This window comes from Anomalospiza imberbis, chromosome 2 (genome assembly GCF_031753505.1).
Source record: "Anomalospiza imberbis isolate Cuckoo-Finch-1a 21T00152 chromosome 2, ASM3175350v1, whole genome shotgun sequence".
NCBI classification, from domain to species: domain Eukaryota; kingdom Metazoa; phylum Chordata; class Aves; order Passeriformes; family Viduidae; genus Anomalospiza; species Anomalospiza imberbis.
The window spans coordinates 56,503,018-56,525,003 of NC_089682.1; the positions used below are offsets into that span (position 1 = coordinate 56,503,018).

The following is a 21,986-nucleotide window of genomic DNA, read 5'->3' on the forward strand; positions in this document are numbered from 1 at the left end:
TCCAGCCCTGCAAAAGCAAACACTTCCCCTTCCCAGCTTGGCCCTGCACCCAGGGATCTTCATTCCCTGGGAATGGCTGCCCCATTCAGGGGCTGCTCCCTTCCTCCCACTGTCTGAGCGACCTGGGCTTTTCTTTCACACCTACTTCAGCATGCAGAGGCAAAGAAAGACAGGACAGAGGAAAAGTATAAAAAAGGAATAACCTTTTTGGGGGAAAATAGTCTCTTTCTGGTTTTGCACTCTTCACACCCCCCACAGGGACAGGTTGCTGGGTGACTAGTGATTGGGCAGGCCCCAGAGGGTGTGCTAAGGAAGAATCCAGTGAGAGGCAGGACTGGGAGGCAAAAATTAGATGGGAAAGGGATTAGCAATGATACCAAATGATGATGGAGCTAGGTTCAGTCCCAGTTTTCCCACCATAAAAGCCCCACTTCCAATTCACTGCTGGAAGCATGTCTTGAAAATGATTTTAAACCAACAGAGTGATAAGGAAAGCACCAGATATAAAGGGGAAAGATTAATAAATTACAACAGGTTCTGCCAGCCTGTCCTGGGCCAATAATATGCTTTAGTGCATTTGAAGTTCTGAGTAGCATCAAAGTAACAACTCCAGTTGTATCGTCTCAACCATTTTTACCAAGGGTAAAAAGGAGAATCCTAGAAACTACCAACAAGCCACTCTGACTGATCTGATGGCCTTCTGCAATGGTGTGACTGTGTTGGTAAGTGAGGGATGAGCAACTGATGTCATTTATCTGGACTCTGCAAGGCCTTTGACATAGTCCCACACAGCATCCTAAACTGAGGAGATACAGCTTTGATGGATGGAAGCTGGATATGGAATTGGCTGGATGGTTGCATCCAGAACAGCTCCATGTCCAAACGGCCATCAGTAAGAAGTAGTGTTCCTCAGGGTCAGTACTGGGACCTATACTGTGTAATATCTTAAATGACTCAGTGGGATCAGGTGCATCCACAGCAAGTCTGTGGATTGACACCAAGGTGAGTGGTTCAGTTGGTACACTGGAAGGAGGGAATGCCATTCAGGGGGATCTGGAAAGGCTTGAGAGGTGAGTCCATGTGAACATCACAAGGTTCAACAAGACCAAGTGCAAGGACCTGCACCTAGGTCAGGGCAACCCTTGGTATGAATACAAGCTGGGGGATAAAGAGATTGAAAATAGGCCTGCTGAGAAGGACTTGGGAATACTGGTGGATGAGAGGCTGGACATGAACCAACAATGGGTGCTCAAAGCCCAGAAAGTCAATTGTAACCTGAGCTGCATCCAAAGCAGCGTGGCCAGCAGGGCAACGGGGGGATTCTGCCCTTCTACTCCGCTCTTGTGAGACCCAGCCTGGAGTGCTGCATCCAGCTCCGGGGATAAGAAGGGCATGGACATATTGGAGTGGGTTTAGAGGAATGCCACAAAGATCTTAGAGGGATCTTAGAGCACCTTTTCTATGGAGACAGGCTGAGACACTTGGAGTTGTTCAGCCTGGAGAAGAGAAGACTTAGGGGAGATCTTTTAGCAGCCTTCCAGGACCTCAAGGGGGCCTATAAGAAAAAATGGAGAAAGACTTGCCAGGGCCTGTAGTAAAGGACAGGGACAAGGGACATGACAGGACAAGGGACAACAGTTTTAAACTGGAAGAGGATAGGTTTAGATGGGACATAAGGAAAAGAATTTTTACAACGAGAGTGGTAGGATACTGGAATAGGTTGCCCAGAAAAGTTGTGGATACCCCATTCCTGGAAGTGTTCAAGGCCAGGCTGGATGAAGCTCTGAGCAACCTATCTAGTGGAAAGTGTCCCTGCCCATGGCAGTGGGGGCTGGACTAGATGGTCTTAAAGTTCCCTTGTAACCCAAATCACCCAATGAGTCTGTGATCTCACTGTATTAGAATTCTGTTGGTGGAATCAAAGATGACAATGCTGTAGGTGTTGCAAATAGCTGTGCAGTTAGCAAGCATCAAAGTGATTAAAGTCGTACTTGGCAAGAAGGGGCTTTGTGTGCATGTGCGTGCTAGGTATCTATCTTCCAGGTTGTACTTGCTGGACACACTAAAATCTAGCAATGCATTTCAACAGTAGTAGCTGGTGTGGCATGATCTAATCTAACAAGATGCTTAATTTACTCCATATCACAGTACCATGCAAAAGCTGCTACCAAAATAAATTTCTCTAAAAAGGAGAAAAGAAAATCATCTTTCTTTTTAACACTGTGAAACAGGCCACAGGTGCTTTGATGGTGGTTGAAGCTGTATCTAAGCTGCAGTCTGTGAATCCTGAGTATTTCCCAGGAAAGCTGAAGCACAGCTCCCACTCCAGCAGAATGGCAGAGCTGTGCAACACCCTGTGGGTGTAGGGCCTGCTGGTTCCACCACACACCCGGGTGAGAAAGCCACCCTCCCTGCAGTGCTCCTGCACCTCAGGGATTTCCTCCAGGTACTGTTGCCTTGCTAACTTTTGCCCCAGTGCACAGAGCAGGCCTGCATGCAGGATCTTTGCCCTAAGCTGGGTAGAAAAGCATCCCACAGATCTCTTTGTATTTTAAATTATGCTCAGGGATATTTTTATCTTGTTAGCAATGCCCATGAGGGCCCTGCAGACAGTGTCACGCCAACTACTCCTCAGCCTCAGCATCCCCTTAGGTGGGAGGTCACCCCAAGCCTGGGTGAACATTTTTGCTTCTAGATGGGAAAGTTAAAGGTAGTTTAGCCACTGATTTCCATGAATCTTCAAAGTGCTCTGTAACTCAGGGTAAGCTGTAGCGATGTGAAATAATGCAGATATGTGGAAGGAACTAAATTCTCACTTCATCTGCACATATGAAGTTGCCTATGCTCTATTTGGCATTTGAAGTGGAAGGAAGCTAGAGCCCTAGCAGATGCCCAGTATCTCATCTTACTATTGGAAACCTCTCATCCAGCAAAGGTCAAGGATAAACAACTTATTTTCTCATTCTTGCTTCTGGGCCTTGAAATAAAACAAAATGGACAGAAACCTACAGCCAGAGATTTTGATTGCATCCTAACCACAACAAGGTAAAACAAGATAAGATCTGACTAGGATTGAAATAAAGACACTAAAATTGAACCATGTTAACCAGTAACCTCTACCAAATTTGCTAAAACTCTCAGTTTTCTCATCTCTAGCCTATCTCCACTTACAACATCAATGCTAAGAGTTAAAAAGCAGTGGATGGTATGCATATCTTTTCTGGTGTTCAATGCAAAGGTGATGGTTTTGAAGGCAGTACTGTCTTAGAATTTCAAATTCGCTGGTGTTCATGTTACATAGAGTACCACTTGGTGGTCACTTGGAAGGCGCTTCTACTTCTGTGTAACTTTCTTCTAGGTTGGGTATAAATATTCCTGGGAGGCTAAACAGAAATGCATTTTGTTTAGATACAAGTCTTAGGCACGAGTTAGAAAACTGCTGACTGTAATGAAAATATATCAGCACTTAGTAGTATCCAATAATATAAAAAATGTAATTCAGAACATCTGCAACTACATATATATGTGTGTGCGTCTATATATAGGTATAAAGGTACAATACATACATGTATATAAACACAGACACATATACAGAAATATTCACAACTTGAACTATATTTGTAACTAACCTGAAATACTGCAGCAAAAGTTCATTCTGATGAACAATGGTTCATCATTATTAGAGCATTTCCCAACTTTTGGCTCTAACCATAGTTAAAATGTTCACACATCAAACTAAACCTTTTGCTATCCTAACTTTCTGCTGTTCTAGTTCTTGTCTATCTTTTTTGCTACCCTAATCAACATGTCAGTACCAAGAATTTCTATATGGGGTCTGTAAGAGTACCCTGCCTAGTGTAAAGCTATGCAGCTACTGAACATGCTTGCAGCCATGAACCCTGGGCGCCTGTTGATGGTAGTACTTCCTTGGATGGTAACAATTTGCAGATTGGAAATGCATAAAAGGCAGGGAACCTTTGGCACACAGCTGCCGATTATCGCCTCAAGGTTCTGACTTTTGCTGGAGAGGAGTTCCCTGATGAGCAGCGATAAAAAGGAGTGGACGGTGAGGGTGGGAGTTTGACAGGGCTCACAGCATCTCCCTCCTGCAGCTTCCAGAGCAGCTCCTCGTTAGTCCTGCTGAGCTTCTTCTTCTCCTCCACTTCTTTCTCAACGTATTCTTGAAGATTTGCATTCTCCTCTGACAGTTGCCTGGAGAGAGAAGCAGCAGGAGGACATGTAAGGCACTCCAGGGCAAAGATGGTGGCATTCATGCGTCCACCTCTGCCCCTAGGGCTGAGCTGCCGAAGCTGTGGCACAACTGTCCCCAGATCTCTTCACTGCCGGGTAAGAAAATCATCTGCACAAGTCATAGCTTCCCCCCAGTGTCTGATTCTGCTTCCAGATGCATCTGTGGTGGGATGAGCCCCAGCCTTTCTCCCTGGCCTTGTGGAGTGTCAGAGTAAGTACAAAGAGGGTTGACAGCAGTTGCATCTGAGTTTTTCAACTCGCTGCTATGGTATGCAAAGGAATAGCAGTCTGGCCTTTCCATGCTCTCAATTTCAGCTGATGTCCTGATGCAGGACACAGCTCAGCTTCAAGGCTTTCCCTCTACTCCGTAAAAGGTCATGAGGTTATGGGTCCTTCTCCAGCTCCTTCCTCCTTGGTCCCAACATAGCCTCTATTCCTGACTGCAACACTAAAGAAACTTCACCAGTAATGACCAGGGAGGTGTTCTCCCCAGAATGCCCAGTAACTTCATGGCTTTTTTGGAGCTGGGCATGGAAATCTCCTATGGGCACCACAGCCTTAGTGAGTCTGCACTCATCAACCAGGTGACTGGTTTTGAAGCAAATGGGGCAGGGCAAGTAACTGTGGGACATGATCGAGATGTGTTTTGGGCATGTGCTGACAACAACTATGTCCCAAAGGATCCATGCAGGAGCACCAGGCTTCTGCAGCCCCACTACACTTGGGCAAGAGCCAGCTCCTCACGTGATCAACATCCGGCAGCTCTGGGCAGGCACCTAACCTGATTAACTGGCAATTTAGGGTTTTATAGGAATGAACAGGGAGGAACCCAACCTTCCCCTAGGTGTTTTCAGTGCTCAGCAGCAGCTAGGTGTGGATTTTGGATGCATACAAAACAACTGCTTTTCTGGGGATAGCCTGAAGGCTGTAGCAGATGTCATGGACTGCTGGTCCACTCACCAGAAGTCTATGAGAGGTGGGGGTTGGCATTTCTGATTTTGTTTAAAAGACATTTTAAAAGAATTTTTGCTTTTTTAGCCTCGATTCCTAGGGAAATGTAGCTCAGATAATCAAGAATATGGCTCTTTCTTCTCCCAGTCCCCAAAAGTTCTGAACTGTGCAGCGAGCAGTGGCTAGCCGAGTCACCTTGATCTCTTGGGTGTTGGAAACTATCATTCTTCAGACATCCCCAGTCCAGAGGACCAAAAAAATGCTGGTTGATTTGGAGGGAGGATCTGAAGTGCTGGGAGATAGATGATTTATTCAAGTTCTTGGGGAAGTCCCAGCAGGGGCTCTGTGGAGCTCTCGCATCCAAAACTGGGTCATGATCTACCTGAAAGGCTCTTGTTCTTCCCTTTGTACCCGCCCTTGTCCTTAATTGGAAATATCTCTGTGGTGCACCCCTCACACCCCAGTGCCTCTAGGACCCCCTCCTGATGGTGCTGCAGAGACCGGCTTTGCTGTTTCCCCATCCTCCTCTCACTGCTGCTGGGCTGTCACAGCTGCTTGGGCACCCAGACTGCAAGCTGGCAGAAATAGCTCTAATCCAGGGCAGCTCCCTGAGCTCGTTCACACTGTGCTTCCCAGGCAGTGCCAGTACAACAGAAATCAGCAGTCAGGGTGGTTACTGCTGCTGGGAAAATGCATGCTTTAATAACTCCAACTTTAAAGCCCTGGCTTGTCCCTGTAGCTGCCCCACAGCTGTCCCCACAGTTGTTGAAAATTATTTCCCTCAAACTAGTTGAAAATTATTCTCCTTGAAGTTGACATCCCAGGCTGACTTTGAATTCAGAATTTCTCCTAAAAGGTGTTTTTGAAAGCAATACCTATGCAGTTGCAGGCAACAAGCAAAGTGCTACAGCTGGATGCCAGCAGGGAGTGGAGGGAGGGTGCTGTTCTCACCACATTGCTGCTGCAATGCAGAGATGTCAAGCGCTGAACCAGGCACCCTGGCTGCTGTAAGGCATGGAGAGAGACTGCCACTTCCAGGCCACAATTCATTCAGCCCAAAAGCAGGCATCTCAAACTGGTCTGGTGAACCAGACCTTAAAAATACCCAGTTTTCCTCCCCCAGCACAGAAATGCTGTAGACACCCACGTCAGACAGTGAAACGTGTACTACAGGTATTTACAATCAGGTGAGAGAAAACATAATCCTCACCCTGATCTGAATGTTAGAATATCTACGCTGAAGACAATTTCAAAAGGCTAAGTCATTAAGAAATGAGGCATGAGAAAAACAAAAACTAAAATCAGAGATGGGACACTGACAGTTTAAAAAATAGACTAAAAATTGAATTTTTGGCCAGTGGCATCATTTCTGGATGTCATGACAGCTAGGTAGCTGCAGTGCTGGGACAAGACCAGCTCTAGTTTCTCCCTCTGGCACCCCTTCTCCCTGGCTCCAACTGTGGTCTGCGGCCTTGCATGATGATATAAACTCTCTGGGGCAGGGACTATCCTACCCTGCTCTTTATGTCACCTAACAAGGAGCCTTGTCACCCTTGTCCCATTGTGACAAGGTTGCAAAAAGGCAGCGCTGATGAAAAAACCTGACAAAGGTTAATCCTGCCTGGGTGACAATGACATCCTCAGGATGTCTTTCCCAAGATTTTTCCATTTTGCATCCTCATTACCCACTGACTAAGAGGTCTCAGGGCAGTGATACTGAGATCAGAACCACTGGCAAGCTTGTTCTCAGCAGCATGTCAAAATCATGGAAATACATAGACAGATACATGGCCTTCCTTATGTTAAAGGAAGCAAACCCCAATATAAAAATATTTTTTTAATAAGACAAGCAGAGCAGAACACAAATACATTTTCAGGGGGAAATAAGTTTTTCCCCTTCTGAAATAAGTGTCAGCCTTGGACAATTAAGACCTGGGGCCTCCTTTCAAGCTCAGAGAGATTGCAAATACTAGCACAAACCTTGTTATGACAGTATTTTGCTCAATCCTGGCTCTGAGTTCTTCGTTCTGCTGTTGCAGCATGGTGATTTTTTCTTCCAGCTTTAAATTTTTTTCAACCTGCAGCAAAAGAAGGTTTGTTAAATCTGAAGAACACTTGGCACCTGATCCAAGATGATTTGTTATATATTAATCTGTGGAGCGACTTATAAAACTTGAGGATAGGTGGAGGTGGTTTTCTTGACTGCAGCTGAGATGTAGAGATCTGACTCACACCACCATATCATACTGGTGAAGCACCTGGGGCCAGCAGCAGAGCATTGAGCAGGGGCAGACCGGAACCAGCCCTTACTTATAACTGAGCAGGAGGAGGGTCTTAGTTTTGTTCTGTGCAAATAGATATTTTCCTCAGTGGTGCTCCACAGCTTTTGTCCCCCAAGGAGCCAGCGTTAGCAGATGTTGGAGAAAGTGCTGGTGACACTTGAGGAGCACCCAGCAAGGAAAGTTGCCCAGCACTGTCATATGAGTGGTCAGTCTAGTGATGAAGGAGGAGTGCAAGATGGGACGATGTACATCTTCCAGACATTACAGTCTGACTAGCAGCCTCCACAATTATGATTCCTCAGTTATGGAGAGAAAAGAGTCACCCACCAGGGCAGATGATGCCCAGCAGAAGCCTTAGAGTGCTGCTGCATTCTCATGAGGTGGGCTGGCCTCTGAAGACTCTTCTCACTGCTGCTGAAAATGTCAACTTAAATGACAGGCTTAAACCAGACATTTAACTTTAAGCTGTAATTAATTGAAATTAATCCTATCCCAACCACAGGTAGGTTTTATTCAGCACAGTTCAAGGGCAGAGTTTGAGGACATGAGTAGCAGTGTATTAGTAAGGTGTTTACAGGTATGTTCCACAGCCTCAGGTACCCTGCTTGCCCCAAGCTTTGACTCTGACATACTTTATGACTTTAGTCCTTGGTTTTCCAGCTGAAAATTTTGCTGAATTCAACACTTCTGAAAGAAAATAAGATAGCACAGGGTAACCTTATCTCTGTGTGAGCTTGGTTATTGAATTTCCCAACCTTTTATAAAGATCCAAAATATTGTGCACTGGGGATAGCAATAACTCACACTTAATGGTGGGGACATCAGTTTTAGGTTGTGCTTTCCGATCTGTGCAGGTAATTGTAAAGGATACTCCTGATTCTCAGATATTCTGGTCTGTCCCAGTTTATTTTGTTAGAGCAGCACTTGGATTCTGGCCCTGTTTTGAATTGCTCCGAGAGAGGAATAACCATCACGGGCCCTCTCTCTGTTTCTTCAATAGTTTTCACAAGTAGTAGTTGTGCCACCTTCATTTCCAGCCTCCCTTTCAGCTGCCAAGGAGCCAAGGCTGACCCTGTGTTTGAAATGCTCTCTTGCTCCCTTGTGAGGCCCCAGAGCATTTGGAGGTGTCCTGTAGGTGGTCTGGCACTTACAAAGGTGTACCTTGAAATGGAAAGCAATTGTGCCTTTGGGCCACAGCAGACCCATTGTTTTGCTGTGATAAAGGGCAGGAACAGGACTGTGCACTCGTATGTGGTTAATGAGCAAAAGCAGCTAAAAGACCATGAATTATATAGCCTGTTGTTTGGGAATTTTTTTTCCCCTGGTGTTTCCAAATCCTGGCTTAGCTCCAAAAGTAGCCCATTGGAAGGAGAAGAGATAATAAGCCTCAGTTGCAAAGAGGCACTTTTCTCTGCATCCACTTACTAAAGCATCTGTTCAGCAAAATAATCACCAGAGTTCTCAAATTTCCCTGTAAATGGAAACAAATCTTGCTGAATGCTGTGCTGAACCAGCTGCCACAGCTCCCAGCTGAGGTATTGCCTCATCCTGTCACCACACTGTATTTTACTGTCACTGCAGGTTGTGCTGTACAAAATGAATCCCCATTCCCACAAAAAAATGTAATTGGTGAACTGGGGAGTTCTTCATCAGGGAATCCCACAAGCAAAGGAGGAGAAAACAGCATAGCCTGCAGAAAAGCATTACTGGAGGACTGGAGAGACCTCTTCTAGAGTAAGCCTTGCTAGGGACTGCTTGCTGAGTATTGCTAATCCACACATGGCTCCCTAAATGCCTGCAGGAGCAGCAGCAAGACACACCATAGCTCAGTCTTTCCCCATGTGCCCTCTCCAGCCCTAAAAGGCTACCTGATTGCTGTAGGGGCATATGGTGCAGGCTGGTGTACCCTGGACTACCACAAATTTCCCTTTCCTCCATTCTTCCTCCACCACTCACCTTGCTGTGTAATCTAACATGCTGAGCGGGTACTGTATGAAGAAGCAATCCAGATCGATGGATGTGAACATGTTTGACTGTGTCTTGCCCCAGCCTCATGTGGGTACTCACCTCTCTTAAGTTCATCTGCTGTAACCAAACTTCTTTATAACCTCTGTGATGTCTCCTCTGTAGGAAAAATGACAACTCACCTGTTTTTCCAGCTCCATAATCATCTTCTCCTGCTGGTGAATCTGGAGGTTCTTCATTTCCAGAACATGTTTTAAGCTCTTCAAATCTTTTTCTAAGTGTAGATACGGAGCTCGCACAATCTAGGAAATATATCAGGTATTTGGATATGTCAGCCATACACACATCTTCAGCCATAAGACAGAGATTCCTTTGTGTAACCCTGTGGTTTAGGAGAATCAGTGGTGTGAAAACTACCTGGACCTGGTCCTCTGCAGCCCATTTGACCCCTGATTTTGTCTCCTTGATACCCTTTTGGCTAAGATTCGTGACTCTTCCTCAGAGCTCAATATTCGGGATCTCAGCTGGGACCTGCCCCCTGCCCCTGGAGTGAGGATCCAATTGCTCTTCATTGAACCAGGTGATGTGTAATACTTAGAAACATCTATCTTGATGCCTGTAGAGTTAGAGTTGTCATCTACCTTCAGCTGTTCCTCAGTGTTTTTCTTCAGAGCCTCTTCAAACCGATCTGCTTTGGCCTTAAGAGATTGGTTCTGGAAGGTGAGGGTGTCTATCTGGTCCTGGGGGGGAAACACACCAATTAACACATCAGCTGTGTTATCAGCCCACTCACATTCATACCGGCCAGTCTGCACTGCCAAACCAGGCAGTGGTTTATCAGGGAAGCTAAATAAGGCTTAGACACCCCTGTAAGGTGATATTTTTTTATGTCAGGCCACTTGAACATAGAAGGGGTATTTGATAAGCCTCAGGGAACCACAAAATACCTGTAACACCCGTGGCTGTTGCTAAATCACCCCATCATCTTGTGCTGGATGAGAACAGACATGTCCTTCCTTGGAACAGCTGGCATTTATATCACATGCATTTATGTGGTCCTTAGAGTCCAAATGAGGTAGGAGATACCTGTTTCCTTCCCCTTTCTAAGCTTCTAACATGGTAACAAGCAATGATGAGTTAGTAGAGTGGAATTCTAAATGATCCTCATTTCATCTCAGAGCTATACATGGGAACAACATGTTAAGCAATCATATTCCTGTTACCATCAAAGGCATTTCTGTCTATAGAACACCTGTAAAATCCACAGTTGCTGTGAAGATGGTATTTTTATCTTTCACAGTTGTGATTTCTTGTCTGGAACATTACATCAGCCCTTATTGCAAAACTGCTGACATGCCTCGAGCTGTCGCAGCAGTGCAACAATATGCGCTAGTCAGGGCGTTTAAAAATTGTGATTCATCTCTGCCTGTGAAATCAAACAGGGCTTGCATTAATTGCTCCGGCATCTTTACTTGTTCACACATTTCCAACCTTAGCTTGTGTCACAGGGGCGCAGTTCTGCCCTCCACTCCTTGAGATTTCTTCATCTAGGGAGCGAGAACAGCATGGAGTTTTTAGAAGGATTAGACGATTTTGACCTTGGTGTTAAACAGTGGGATGTGGGAACCGCGATGTGCAGGGCTGACCCTGGCCATCCACAGCCTGGCCTGCACAGCAGGGCCAGCCCTGGGGCAGCCCACATCAGGGACTGCACTGCACTCCGGTGGGACTGGAGATGTGTCTACAGCGTGGGACCAGCTTTCCCACGTTCAGGCAGCAGGGAGGAGGTTAAAGCACAGACACAGGCACAGGGCCAGACAGGGAGATGTCACCATTTCTGAGCCCTGGGGGAGCCAGCTGGCGGGTACCATGCAGACAAGGTGATGCTTACAGCCACTGCAGGTGCCAGAGTCCTCCCCATCAAGCAGCGAAGAGTTCAAATTTGCCAGAAGAGAGCAGGGTCAAAAAGACATTTCTTTCTTTATCCAGATGCCTTTAAGTCCCTTTCAGTTTTCTCTCTCTTGTGAACCAGCCCAGGGGGAGGAAAAATCCCCAGGGTTTGCTGCTCTGTCTCAGTTTGGACAGGCAGAGCACAAGAGGTACCAGAGCTGCTAAGAGGCAAGAGCCTGGTGTGCTGGCAGCGGGCAGCGTGTCCAGGGCTGCCCCATCAGCTGCTCCCCAGCACCATTACAGGGTGGGAAATAAAGAAACTGCTAACCTGGAGTGACAGACGCAGCTTTTCAAAAGTCTCCTCTAGTTGTGCCTTTTCCAGTTTGTGAGCGGTATTCAGTTCTGGAGAAGTTACACAGACATGACATTACTGAGCGGAGTCCAGCAAACCAGGGTCTGAGAGCACACATGTCATGAGCCAAGTGCAATTTGGAATGCAGTTTTAGGACATGGAATAGGAAACTGGTAGCAATATGCTCTGTGACCTTAGGTAAATTGTTCTGAAAAACAGTTTCCTGATCTTTTTGCAGATACCTCTGTTTCTATGTGACCATATTCTGATTTTTCAGAACTGCTCAGAATTCTCAGCTCCCAGGCACTCTGATCTGAAAAGGGTTAGTCTGACAATGGGCCATTTACCAGTTCAGAGTGAGAATCCCTAGATCAAAGGATTTAAAATTGGATAAATTTAAAAGCTTGGGCTGCAATTTCTTTGGGGGGATAGAGAGGAGGGCCACCACCTGAGATGCAAAAATACCAGTGACAGTGCTTCTCCCCAAGCTGTGGTAGATGAGTTAAGTGGTTTATTCCAGTAGTGAGATGGAGAAGACAAAAAAATTTGATTAAATGCTTTTCTGCTAGAATTACTCACCCTGGGCATACCAGTAACCAAAAGTGTAAAAGACAAAGTGAAATAAAGTTCAATCTCTAAAGCAATGGCATCGAGTCATCATTCAGTGCAGTAGTAACAGCTAGCATATGGACATTGTGTTTTTTGTGCTTTCCCTGCCAAGGCCATGTGTTCTGCCCTCTAGCCCCTGCTCAGCAGCCAGTCACAGCAGCGATGTGTGACACATCGCTCCAGTGCCGGGCGCAGCGCAGTCGCCCGCAGCGGCTGCAGTGCCTTTTCCAAGCACAGGAGGGCATTTCACACCCGCACCAGGAGCAGGGAGCACAAACTTTGGCCACCAGACCCTTGATGAACTGCAACTGAATTTTATCATCAAAAAATACTAAAAAAAATGGAGAGATAAGAATATCCTCAAGCAAGAATCAGCTTTTTACTTATTTATTTCCAAAATTGCATATGTTAATTTACAAATGCTATGCTAGATACCTTCTCTGCCCATGAGAGAGGAGAATAGACTGTTCCTCAGCTCATGTTATGCTCTGGACCGTGTCTCTAATTGACACAATGCAGAGCTAAGCAATATGGCTTGGTCTAGGAAACGTGGGAAAACCTACCAGAGATATTTAAAATGTAGGAAAAAATGGGGAGATTGTACAGATTACTGTTAAATGTCAGCTAAAGCATGTACAAAGGCATATGTTTAGCTGCTGAACTGGTAGGGAGGGAAGAGCTCTGTCTGCTGCATCAATCCTGTGGCCAAACTGTGACACAAAATAAAGGTAACAGTGCTGAGGTGCAGATTTGCACCAGTGAGAGGCTTTGGTCTACTCAGCATGGCTAGGCATTTGCTACTGGAAATAATGAAATTTTTGAAGCTGTTTTTAGAAGCACCTGTGGGTATCTGAGCACCTAAATTCAGGGATATCCCAAGAGCTCTAGCCTTCTGAGCATCTGAAGATTAGGCTCTTGAAAAAGCATGTGTGGAATTTGGATTCTATTTTCAGCAACGCATAGATAAAGCCTTATCTTTGACCCAGAGACCCCCCTCATATAATCTGAGGTCAAAGTTAGATGCTGTAGACTGCAGACATCTCTCCTTCTGCCCTAGCATGAATCTGAAAGCATGAAAACACTAGACCAACACAAATTTTCTGTGTAATCTGCTCTGGAGGAAGAAGCACAGTGTCACTACAACATTAATTCCTGCTCTGGAACAGCTGTGTAGCTGTTGGGTTGTCTTTGGCTTACCTTGAATCTTGCAGTCATTCTCATCCTGCAGTACTGTAATGGCCACTACGTGGTTATTTTCCAACTGTGACATTGCAGCTTCATGTACAGCTGTGAGATCTTCCACCTGTTCCAGCAACAGTGAGCACAGACATGGACACATGGTTAGACAGGCCTTGGCACACTGACAAGCCACTTCTGGAGAGCTCTGAGCTGGAGACAACAAAGGGATCTCCGGAATGTGACACTTCCAGCACCTGAGCCATGTTGATGCCTTGAGTGGTAGCATGTAGTCACTGCTGATGGTATTTTTGTTCTTTTAACTTAATGGTGATGAAGAGGTACATAAGAAAGCAAAAGGTCACAAAGCCCTTAGGTGGAGATGCTGTTTATTAAATGTTCCGAAGTCTCGACATTCCATTAATTTAAATTATAATAATGACCACACAGCCCACAGCCATCATGGGAGTGAGGAGTGCAGCTGGAAGAGGGCTGTGGGCAGCCTGTGTTCTAGAGCACCCTATGGGTTTGGGACTCCTTCAGTACGTTGTATGTTACTAGACTTGGCTAAAGACAAAGTGAGATCCCTAATGATGGTCTTTTGATATGAATCATTAAAGGAATTACAGTAAAAAATCCTGATCAAGATTGAGTCAGTGGTCCAGAGCACTTTCTGAATGCAATGTATCAATTTGATTTTTTGGGGTTTGTAACCATGGTGATTTTATACCCTACATTTAACACAATATTATCTGTGATATCTGCCAAGCCAGAGGATCAAACTATTTTACATTTACAGTGAAACAGCTGTTCTGTTCATGGCTAAGTGAGTTGACTCTAAACAGCTTTATTTGCTCACATTTATGTAAATAATGGTAGAAGTTTACTGCAGCTAAGTTTGCCTTGACTGGAATAAATGTTATTTCACTGCTTTTAGTTGTCAAACATATGTATTAGGTAACCCACCAGAAGCCAGATTTCCAACCATATTGGAGAAAACAAGCTCTTAGAATGAAAGTTGGGCATTTAACATGGAATTTAAAATTATCCAAACTAATTTTCATAATAATGTGGGAGATAACTCAGTGGTGAAAAACTGCAAAATAATGGGGACTCAGCCTGCTGATGTATTGCATGACAGAGCTGAGAAAGGTGGGGGGCAGATGACTCAAAGGGCTGCTAATGGGATAAGGACTATCACCTGGCTTTTCCCAGAGCACAGTGTCCTTGTATATGATGTCTGTAGCTGAAGTCCCATGAGCATTACCACGTTCTTTACCTCGCCCTTGCTGAAGCCTTTATTTGTACTCTAATTTCTTCTCAACTCAACAGCACCTCCTGGAATGATTATCCTCAATGCCCACACCCTCAGAAGGTGAAGGGGTCTCCTCTTGCTGCCGCCATCCTTGACAAGTTATTTATCTATAAAGTCAATTAAATATGCCCCAAATTAACTGTAGGGATTTTTCTGCCTTCTGTGTGTTTCGTATCCACATCCCAAATGGCTCTCTTTAATTTTCCAGTGTGACGTCCTGTCTGCAGTTTTTTGTGGCAGATAGTCAACTTGGCACTGGGAAGCAGCTGTCTTGCATGCTAATAACTTACTCTGTAAGCTTGATCACCTCACTTAACACAAGTCATGTTTATTTCTGGCTATGGAAAGTACCTCAGGTGGGATTTTTAAGGCTTAATAAAGCAAAATCAAGAGGAGCTCTAGTGGGAGAAGTTCAGTAAACTGCTGGGCAAAACAGCTTGAGCTGAGCATCTCAAGTGAGAAACACTGGCGAGACAGATCACAGCCTTTACTCTGCCTTTAGCTGCAAGGAGATGTAAGAATGCACTGGCACACAAGATCATTTTGTGAGGAGTTTGGCTCTCATGCTCTGCTACCTCCTCAGAGACAGCTGAGCCTCCAAAACCTGACACAGGAACTGTGTCTCCAAACAAATAACAGCTATCTCGTAGTGAACGAAGTGGTGACTGAAGCAACACAGCATGGAAGTTTAAGCTGTGACTGGAAACCATGAACATGGGATGAGCATCTTCCAAATTAGATTTATGGCAACAGAAATACATGCAGATCCATGGTCAGAAGAGTTTTGCTGTTGTTATTGCCTTCAAGAATGCAAATTCAAATCCCCCTCATGCAGATGGGCAGCTCAAGAACAAGGCTTTTCTCATGTGCAGTGCAAGAGCTCCATTTCCTTGGCCAAGAAACATTGGTGAGCAGCTTTCCAGCATGGTCTGTCAGCCTCCACTGGTTCAAGAGAGCTCTACACAGGATGGGTATACAGCAGAGGAGGAATTCAAAGGGAAAACCTGCTAAAACTCATCATGCTAACTGAACTAAGAATTGAAAGTGTGGGCTAAAACTCTGAGATTCTAGGGTCACAGAAGCACTTTCAAAGCAATGGAGAGGAATGTTTGTGTTATTTTCAATAATCAGGGAACACACAGCTCTGGAGTAAACCAAGAATTATTTGCCCCACAGAGGGAAGGATGTGTTTCCACTGCTCCTCTGTGATGATGAATAGAGTCACAACAGATGAAAACATAAGAAAAATAAGCATAATTCTAGTCAAGTCCTACAATGACTTTGAACAGCTTTCTTGCACTGATCAGCTTGAGAGGAGAAGAATCAACATCTGTTCTTGTGGTCCTGAGAGCTCACAGAAACACTTCAAAGAGTAGCAGAGCTAAGATATAAGCTATTTCAGCAGAAAATTAACAAATTCCTTCACAAATGCTGATGTCAGGTGATCCAGGAGAGGTAAACCTTTGCAGCTTGAGCCAACATCTTCTACCAGGCAGACTGACACACTGACACAGTGCAAGGAGAAAATTGTCAAGGCTTTTGGGGACACAATCCCTCCTTCATATCAGAAAGAAAAGCAGAAATTTTGAAGGGCATTGCAAGAAAACCAACTTGCATAAACTGAAATGAGAACCAAAAGACGTGGCTCAGCATAGGTTCTAACCATTTACCAAGAAATATTTTTTAAAATCTGATTTAGAACTTAAAGACATATTTGATAGCACTTTCTAATACATCTTTAGAAATCAGTTCATTAACAGAAAAAAGTAGTTTGTCCAGGACAAAACAGCCCAGTTGCATTGAGTTACAGTGTTTGGTCTGACAAAACCAGACAAAAGTAGCTGCTAGTGAGAATACTCTTGTCTACACACGGAAAGCAAAGCAAGGAGAAACACTTGGGATGTACAGTCCAAGAGATTAGACTGAGTGGTGGGACAGCAATCAGGGGACCTGGAGTGCATCACGTGCTTGATGCTTAGGCAGCATGTGTTGCATGGTTGCTATCACTTCACTGTGTTGCCCTTTAACTAGCAAATAACAATGGGCTGGCTCTGCTGGCCTCACCTGTATGGAACAGGTTCTTATAACCCTTGGTTTTAGTCATAAATTGACTAAAATAGGTGGATTGAGGAGCAAGTGTGTGTGGGCAGCAGAGCTAATCTTAATATTTTTATTGTAAAACATCAGCAAGCATGTGAAGACAAGACATGGCAATGTAATAGATTAGTGTGTAGAAAAAATAGTGGAACTAATAGGGAGAAAGAGCAGTAACGATATTCAGGATTACACTTTTCCACTCATAACTCATTACCAGTGTCTTCATGTTGGAGTGTTCAATGTATTTCATTACCTGAACCCAATCAGTACTAGAATGGACTACTCTTCAAAGTCAACAGATGGAGACTGACCTGATCCTGATGCTGCAATTTGGCTTGTTCCAGCTGCAGCCTGTGCTGCTCCTGCAGGCTCTCCTTCTTGGCTTTGTACTCCTCCTGCAGCCGCTGCTCCAACGCCTGCAACTCCTCCTGCTGCTGCCTGCGCAGCTGCTTCCCCTCCTCCTCAAAACACCTCTCCAGCTCCTCCTTCTCGCTCAGCAGCTTCTTCCATCTCGCTGTGTTGAGGTCTGTGGAGATAAGACCACACAGTCCTCACACTGCCCAGGACCAAGCAGTGGCATCGGACCTGATAGTAGAAAAATGAGCTTGGTGCTTCTCTCACTCTGTTATACAAGGGATATGACTGACTACTTGACCAGAAGGATTTGTATCTCACACATCCCATTTTCGAGCTGTTCAAAGCTGTTCATCCCATAAACCTGTCTCCAGCTTCACCAAGGACCATTCAAATCCATTAATGCACACTTGCTTAAAATATTTTTGTATTCAAACCACTATCTTGTGTGCTTCATGATACCAGAGAGTACAATGAAAGGCTGATACTGAAGGCAATCAGAAAGTGTGAAATTTTTACTCTAGTGAACTAACCCAGTGGCTATGTGTCAGAATTCACACCACTGTTTTCCAACAGTTCTATCAAGTCAAGGAAAATCTGTCCATTTCCCCATTTGGTTACTCACCTTTACTCCCAGGAAAGCAATGTCACAAACACTTTATCCTCAGCCTTTTGCTTTGTTAAAGAACAAATGTTCTTTAAAAAAAATCCAGATATTGAAGACTTGATGCAAGCTGGACAAGATCAGACAAGTACATGAACAGAGCAAGTTTGCTTACTTGTAAAGATCTAAAGGTAAGAAGTGATTAAAATCATCATGGCCATAACATTCAGAATACCAAAGAAGGAAAAATGGGTTTTTAATGGCACTGCTAGATCTTCTTTCTGATTTAGATCCATAGCTGATTTAGAAAGATGATGAAGTTTTGAACAAACTGACTGCATATTTATCCTTCATTTGCCTTTCAAAATGCATGTGCCATGCACAGACCAGTATGGCACTGTAAGTCAGAGGATAGGGAGCAGCTGTCTCCCTGGTGAATGCTTCAAACCCATATTTATCCTATGACAACATATTTGTTCAATATCTGTATCTTCCTGTCTCTTTCTACTCTGTTGTCAGACTGTGCTCATTTTTCCCAGGATAGCAACAATTTGTCCAAGCTATCAGTGCTGTCCCCACAGCTTATGTTAGGTTCACCCTTGCCAAGGTAGTTTGACACCCAAGCTAACCATTCCCTTCCCTAGCTGTTTTTCACCTTGTTTAGAGCTCTGCTTCCACACTTACTGGACACCAATATCCAGACTTGCTCAGTATGTCCAGACAGATGAGTACTGCTGGGCTCTTGTTCTGATCCTGATATTTTCTGGAGCACTGTGAGGGACTCTGTCCCTGTCACATTGTCAACTCCTTACAGAAAGAGAGTGAACCAGTGAGTTTAGCACCTCAGTGGCAGCACACAGAAAGCCTTCCCACTTGTCTTACATCCAGAAAGGAACAGAAAATCAGCTGGAATGTCTTGTCTCCTGGCGGTCTGGATCATAGCTCTAAACTCTCTCTCTTGCCTTTTTCTTTTTTATTATCTTTGGCATGTAAAGTGATCCCAAAGCAGGAGGGGTTGTGCTTGCAGCTCTGCCTTCAGTAGAATTCAAATTTACTCAAGCTTTAAATAGGAGATGTAATGAACCCCATCACTCTCCAGCCTCTCTAATGTGATTAACCAGCACACAGGGAAGGCTGGGAAATGAAACAATGTGCTCTAACCAAAAGAAAGTCCATCTGAAACACATCCTGTAATCTGAAATACAAGACTCTTCACAATTCAGACCCTGATGCAGGTGCAAAATGAAGGGAAGAGGGAAGCAGGAAAAGTGAGCTTGCATGGCATGTTCCCCATACACCCAACAATGATACTGGAGGCAGAAAATGAGGCAATTTGCCCAATACAATTTCACATTCTGCTGATCACAGTTTTGAAACACTGGTTGTTTCACAAAATTAAGTTTTGTAATTTTATACCAAAGAAAAACACCTCTAATGAGAAGGAGTGATCCGTACCATAAGTCTCAGACTAAGACAAATGAGGCTGAGGACTGAAGTGTTAAGGGAAAACGGAATCTCTTCCTAGTAGGGAGATGGACCTTTGGGCCTAGCTCTCCTGGGACAGACATAGCAGAAGGCAACACTCATGGAACCCAGGGGTCTGCAGCTGTGCTGCCCGGGGTGCAGGAACCAGTGTGGGAGAGCCTGCCCTGCTGGAGCCAGCTGTGTGGTCCTGGTGAAGCAGCTGGGTCATCTCCAGCAGGGACCCCATAACAGATGCCTGAACAGACAACCTGCTAATGCTGCTGGAAAACTGTGAATTTAGCTTTCAGGCATCAAGACAGGGATCCTGTTAAAGTGAGCTACTCTTGTAGAAAAAAAAGAAAAAATTAATCTGAAAAGTTATATGAATGTATTACTGACTTGGAACAAGACAAGCAGAGCACAAATATTACTGGTCTGTTTAGAAGAGTTACACCCGGGTTTTTTTTTTTTTTTTTCCTTCTCTGTAGGTATCTCCATTGCTGCTTACAGGCTGGAAATGACTGAGACAAGGTGGCATTTCCTGGGATGACAGTGTGCTGGGTTAAATGAGACCAGCTACTGCAGCTTCCCTACTCTCTGAGCACTGAGTGCACAACAGATGACCAAAACCCACTTCAGGCTGGGCTGGGAAGGTGAGGGAAAAGTCACTACTGGACTGACCTTCCTTCCCCCACCACACACAGTCGGAGCCACAGTGCAGCCTCCCCAGCCCTGGCACTTTGCATTCAGGAGTGCAGCTTCTGTGGGTACTGGGGGCTGGTGTCTTGTGGCCTTACAGAGGGACTGTTTCCTTCTGAGATGAGAAATGGGCTCTTCTTCCTGACCCTTGGCCCCAAAATCACAAACAAATGACACAGCCACTGCACTCAGGTTAAGTGTCCTCTGACTGGGAAGCATATCCAGGAGGAGATGGCACAAAGGCTCTGGCTTTGAAAATCTTGAGAACTCAAATAATACAAACTTTAAATTTGACATCTCATCTTTTGTCTAGGTTTTTTATGCATCTCCATACCTCCTCTCAACACACTTCACGTCATTGGTCTGACAGTGAAGGAGCAGGTAATTTTGACATTTAATTTCCATTAGTTTGAAGGGAAACAGCTGGTATTCAAAACCTCTTTATTGAAAGAGAGTCAGTGTTGCAGCTGAAAAGTGTTTATATTTATAATTTATAAAGATCGGTCTCTTGAGTGCAGAACGATTGCTTGTCATGTTTTCCTAGCCTTGCTGTTTCTAGCAAAATACATGAGCAAACCTTATTGCTTTAAATAACAAGTCCCTCAGTGTTCATAGAGGCCAAGATTCCTCCCTAGGACTGGGAAAGGAGAATCACTTTCTTATTTCACCCATGCTGGTTTCAGATGTGGAATGATACTTTCACAGGAGTGCTGGGGGCAAAAGTGGACAGTGTTGTCTGACCTCAATATTTTGCCTGGCTCCAGAAGGATGCAGGACTCCCTAAACTATTTTTTACACATGGTCCATTGCTGCTATTGCTTCAACAATGGTTTTATTTACCACAAGAATTTCCCTTAAACATATATTCTTACTTTTCTGAACAGTGGGCTCTCTGTTGCAGTTCCATTGCTTTGTATAGCAGAATCCTGTAGTTTCTGTTGAAGTTAAAGACTGCATGCTGTGAAAACCAAGCACATTCAGCACCCAGATTATAACTCTGAATTACAGCTATTGCCTAAACAACTAAGTGTTGGACTCACTGCCTGTATCAGACCTGGTTAGTCCAGCCTTGTTTTACTGATTCATTCAGGCATTTGCATCAGTGAGTCTGACATGGTGAATTTGCACATGAGAAATCAGGAATTTCTGACCAACACCCATGCTATTTAACTGCACTGGTTATTTTTAATTAATGAAAAACTACTTATTAAAGTGATGGAGGCACATCAGAACTACAGCTTGGTTGTAGTCAAAATAACACACTCTGATTTTCCCTGAATTTCTTCATAGACTCACCCAAGATTGTTGTTGTCAAATAAAGGACTGTTTCATTCTTCATTTGCATAAATAATGTACAATATAGTACAACACACTGATTCATCTGATAGTGATGAATAAATAATCCTCCGATACCACAGGTGGGCTGCATGTGTCCAGTAGCACCCTCATGTCTGCAGTAATAACCTCAGCTTGAACTGCTTTAGAGACTGCAAAGAACTGCACTGATGAGAAATGTTCTCATGTACATGGCATTTACCATTTCACCTCTTCCACAGTTTTAAAACACTGGTTGTTTCTCAAAATTAAGTTTTGTAATTTTATACCAAAGGAAAACAGACTGTGCAGCAATTTTTGACTTATGCTAAAAAGCATAATAATTTACCTTACATATGTAATAGGATGTGGAATCTATACTAGGGATATCTAGGCATATATAATACAATTTTTATTGCTGATGAATTACTTCACATTCTGCTGAAGTGCAATACCTGCACATGTTCATCTTTTTGTTCATCCCTGGCGGGAGTGCTTCTAGCTGGCCATGTTGCATCTCAGGGTTGCACAGAGAGGATTACCTCCACCAAGCAGGTGACCAGCCACTTGTGTCACTCACAAACAGCTTCTGTTCAGCATCTCCATGTCTTCCAGAGTGATGGGAGGAAGAGGTGGCCTGTAATGACTCCTCTCCATTACACA

The 21,986-nt window shown here is 44.4% G+C and overlaps 1 protein-coding gene across 12 annotated transcripts in view; it reads right to left on the minus strand.

Moving 5' to 3' along the window:
- Window positions 1-2,549: 2,549 nt before the first annotated feature.
- The window catches only part of MTUS2 (microtubule associated scaffold protein 2), a 257,315-nt gene continuing 237,878 nt past the window's right edge, over window positions 2,550-21,986 (minus strand). For all 12 annotated transcript variants that reach the window (XM_068181191.1, XM_068181183.1, XM_068181186.1 and 9 more), the window contains 7 exons: window positions 17,200-17,414; window positions 13,498-13,603; window positions 11,668-11,741; window positions 10,091-10,189; window positions 9,632-9,751; window positions 7,183-7,280; window positions 2,550-4,212 (listed from right to left, as the gene is read on the minus strand). In XM_068181191.1, the coding sequence (XP_068037292.1) occupies window positions 3,996-4,212; window positions 7,183-7,280; window positions 9,632-9,751; window positions 10,091-10,189; window positions 11,668-11,741; window positions 13,498-13,603; window positions 17,200-17,414 (929 nt within the window). In that variant the 3' untranslated portion in view covers window positions 2,550-3,995. The remainder of the gene's footprint in view (window positions 4,213-7,182; window positions 7,281-9,631; window positions 9,752-10,090; window positions 10,190-11,667; window positions 11,742-13,497; window positions 13,604-17,199; window positions 17,415-21,986) is intronic.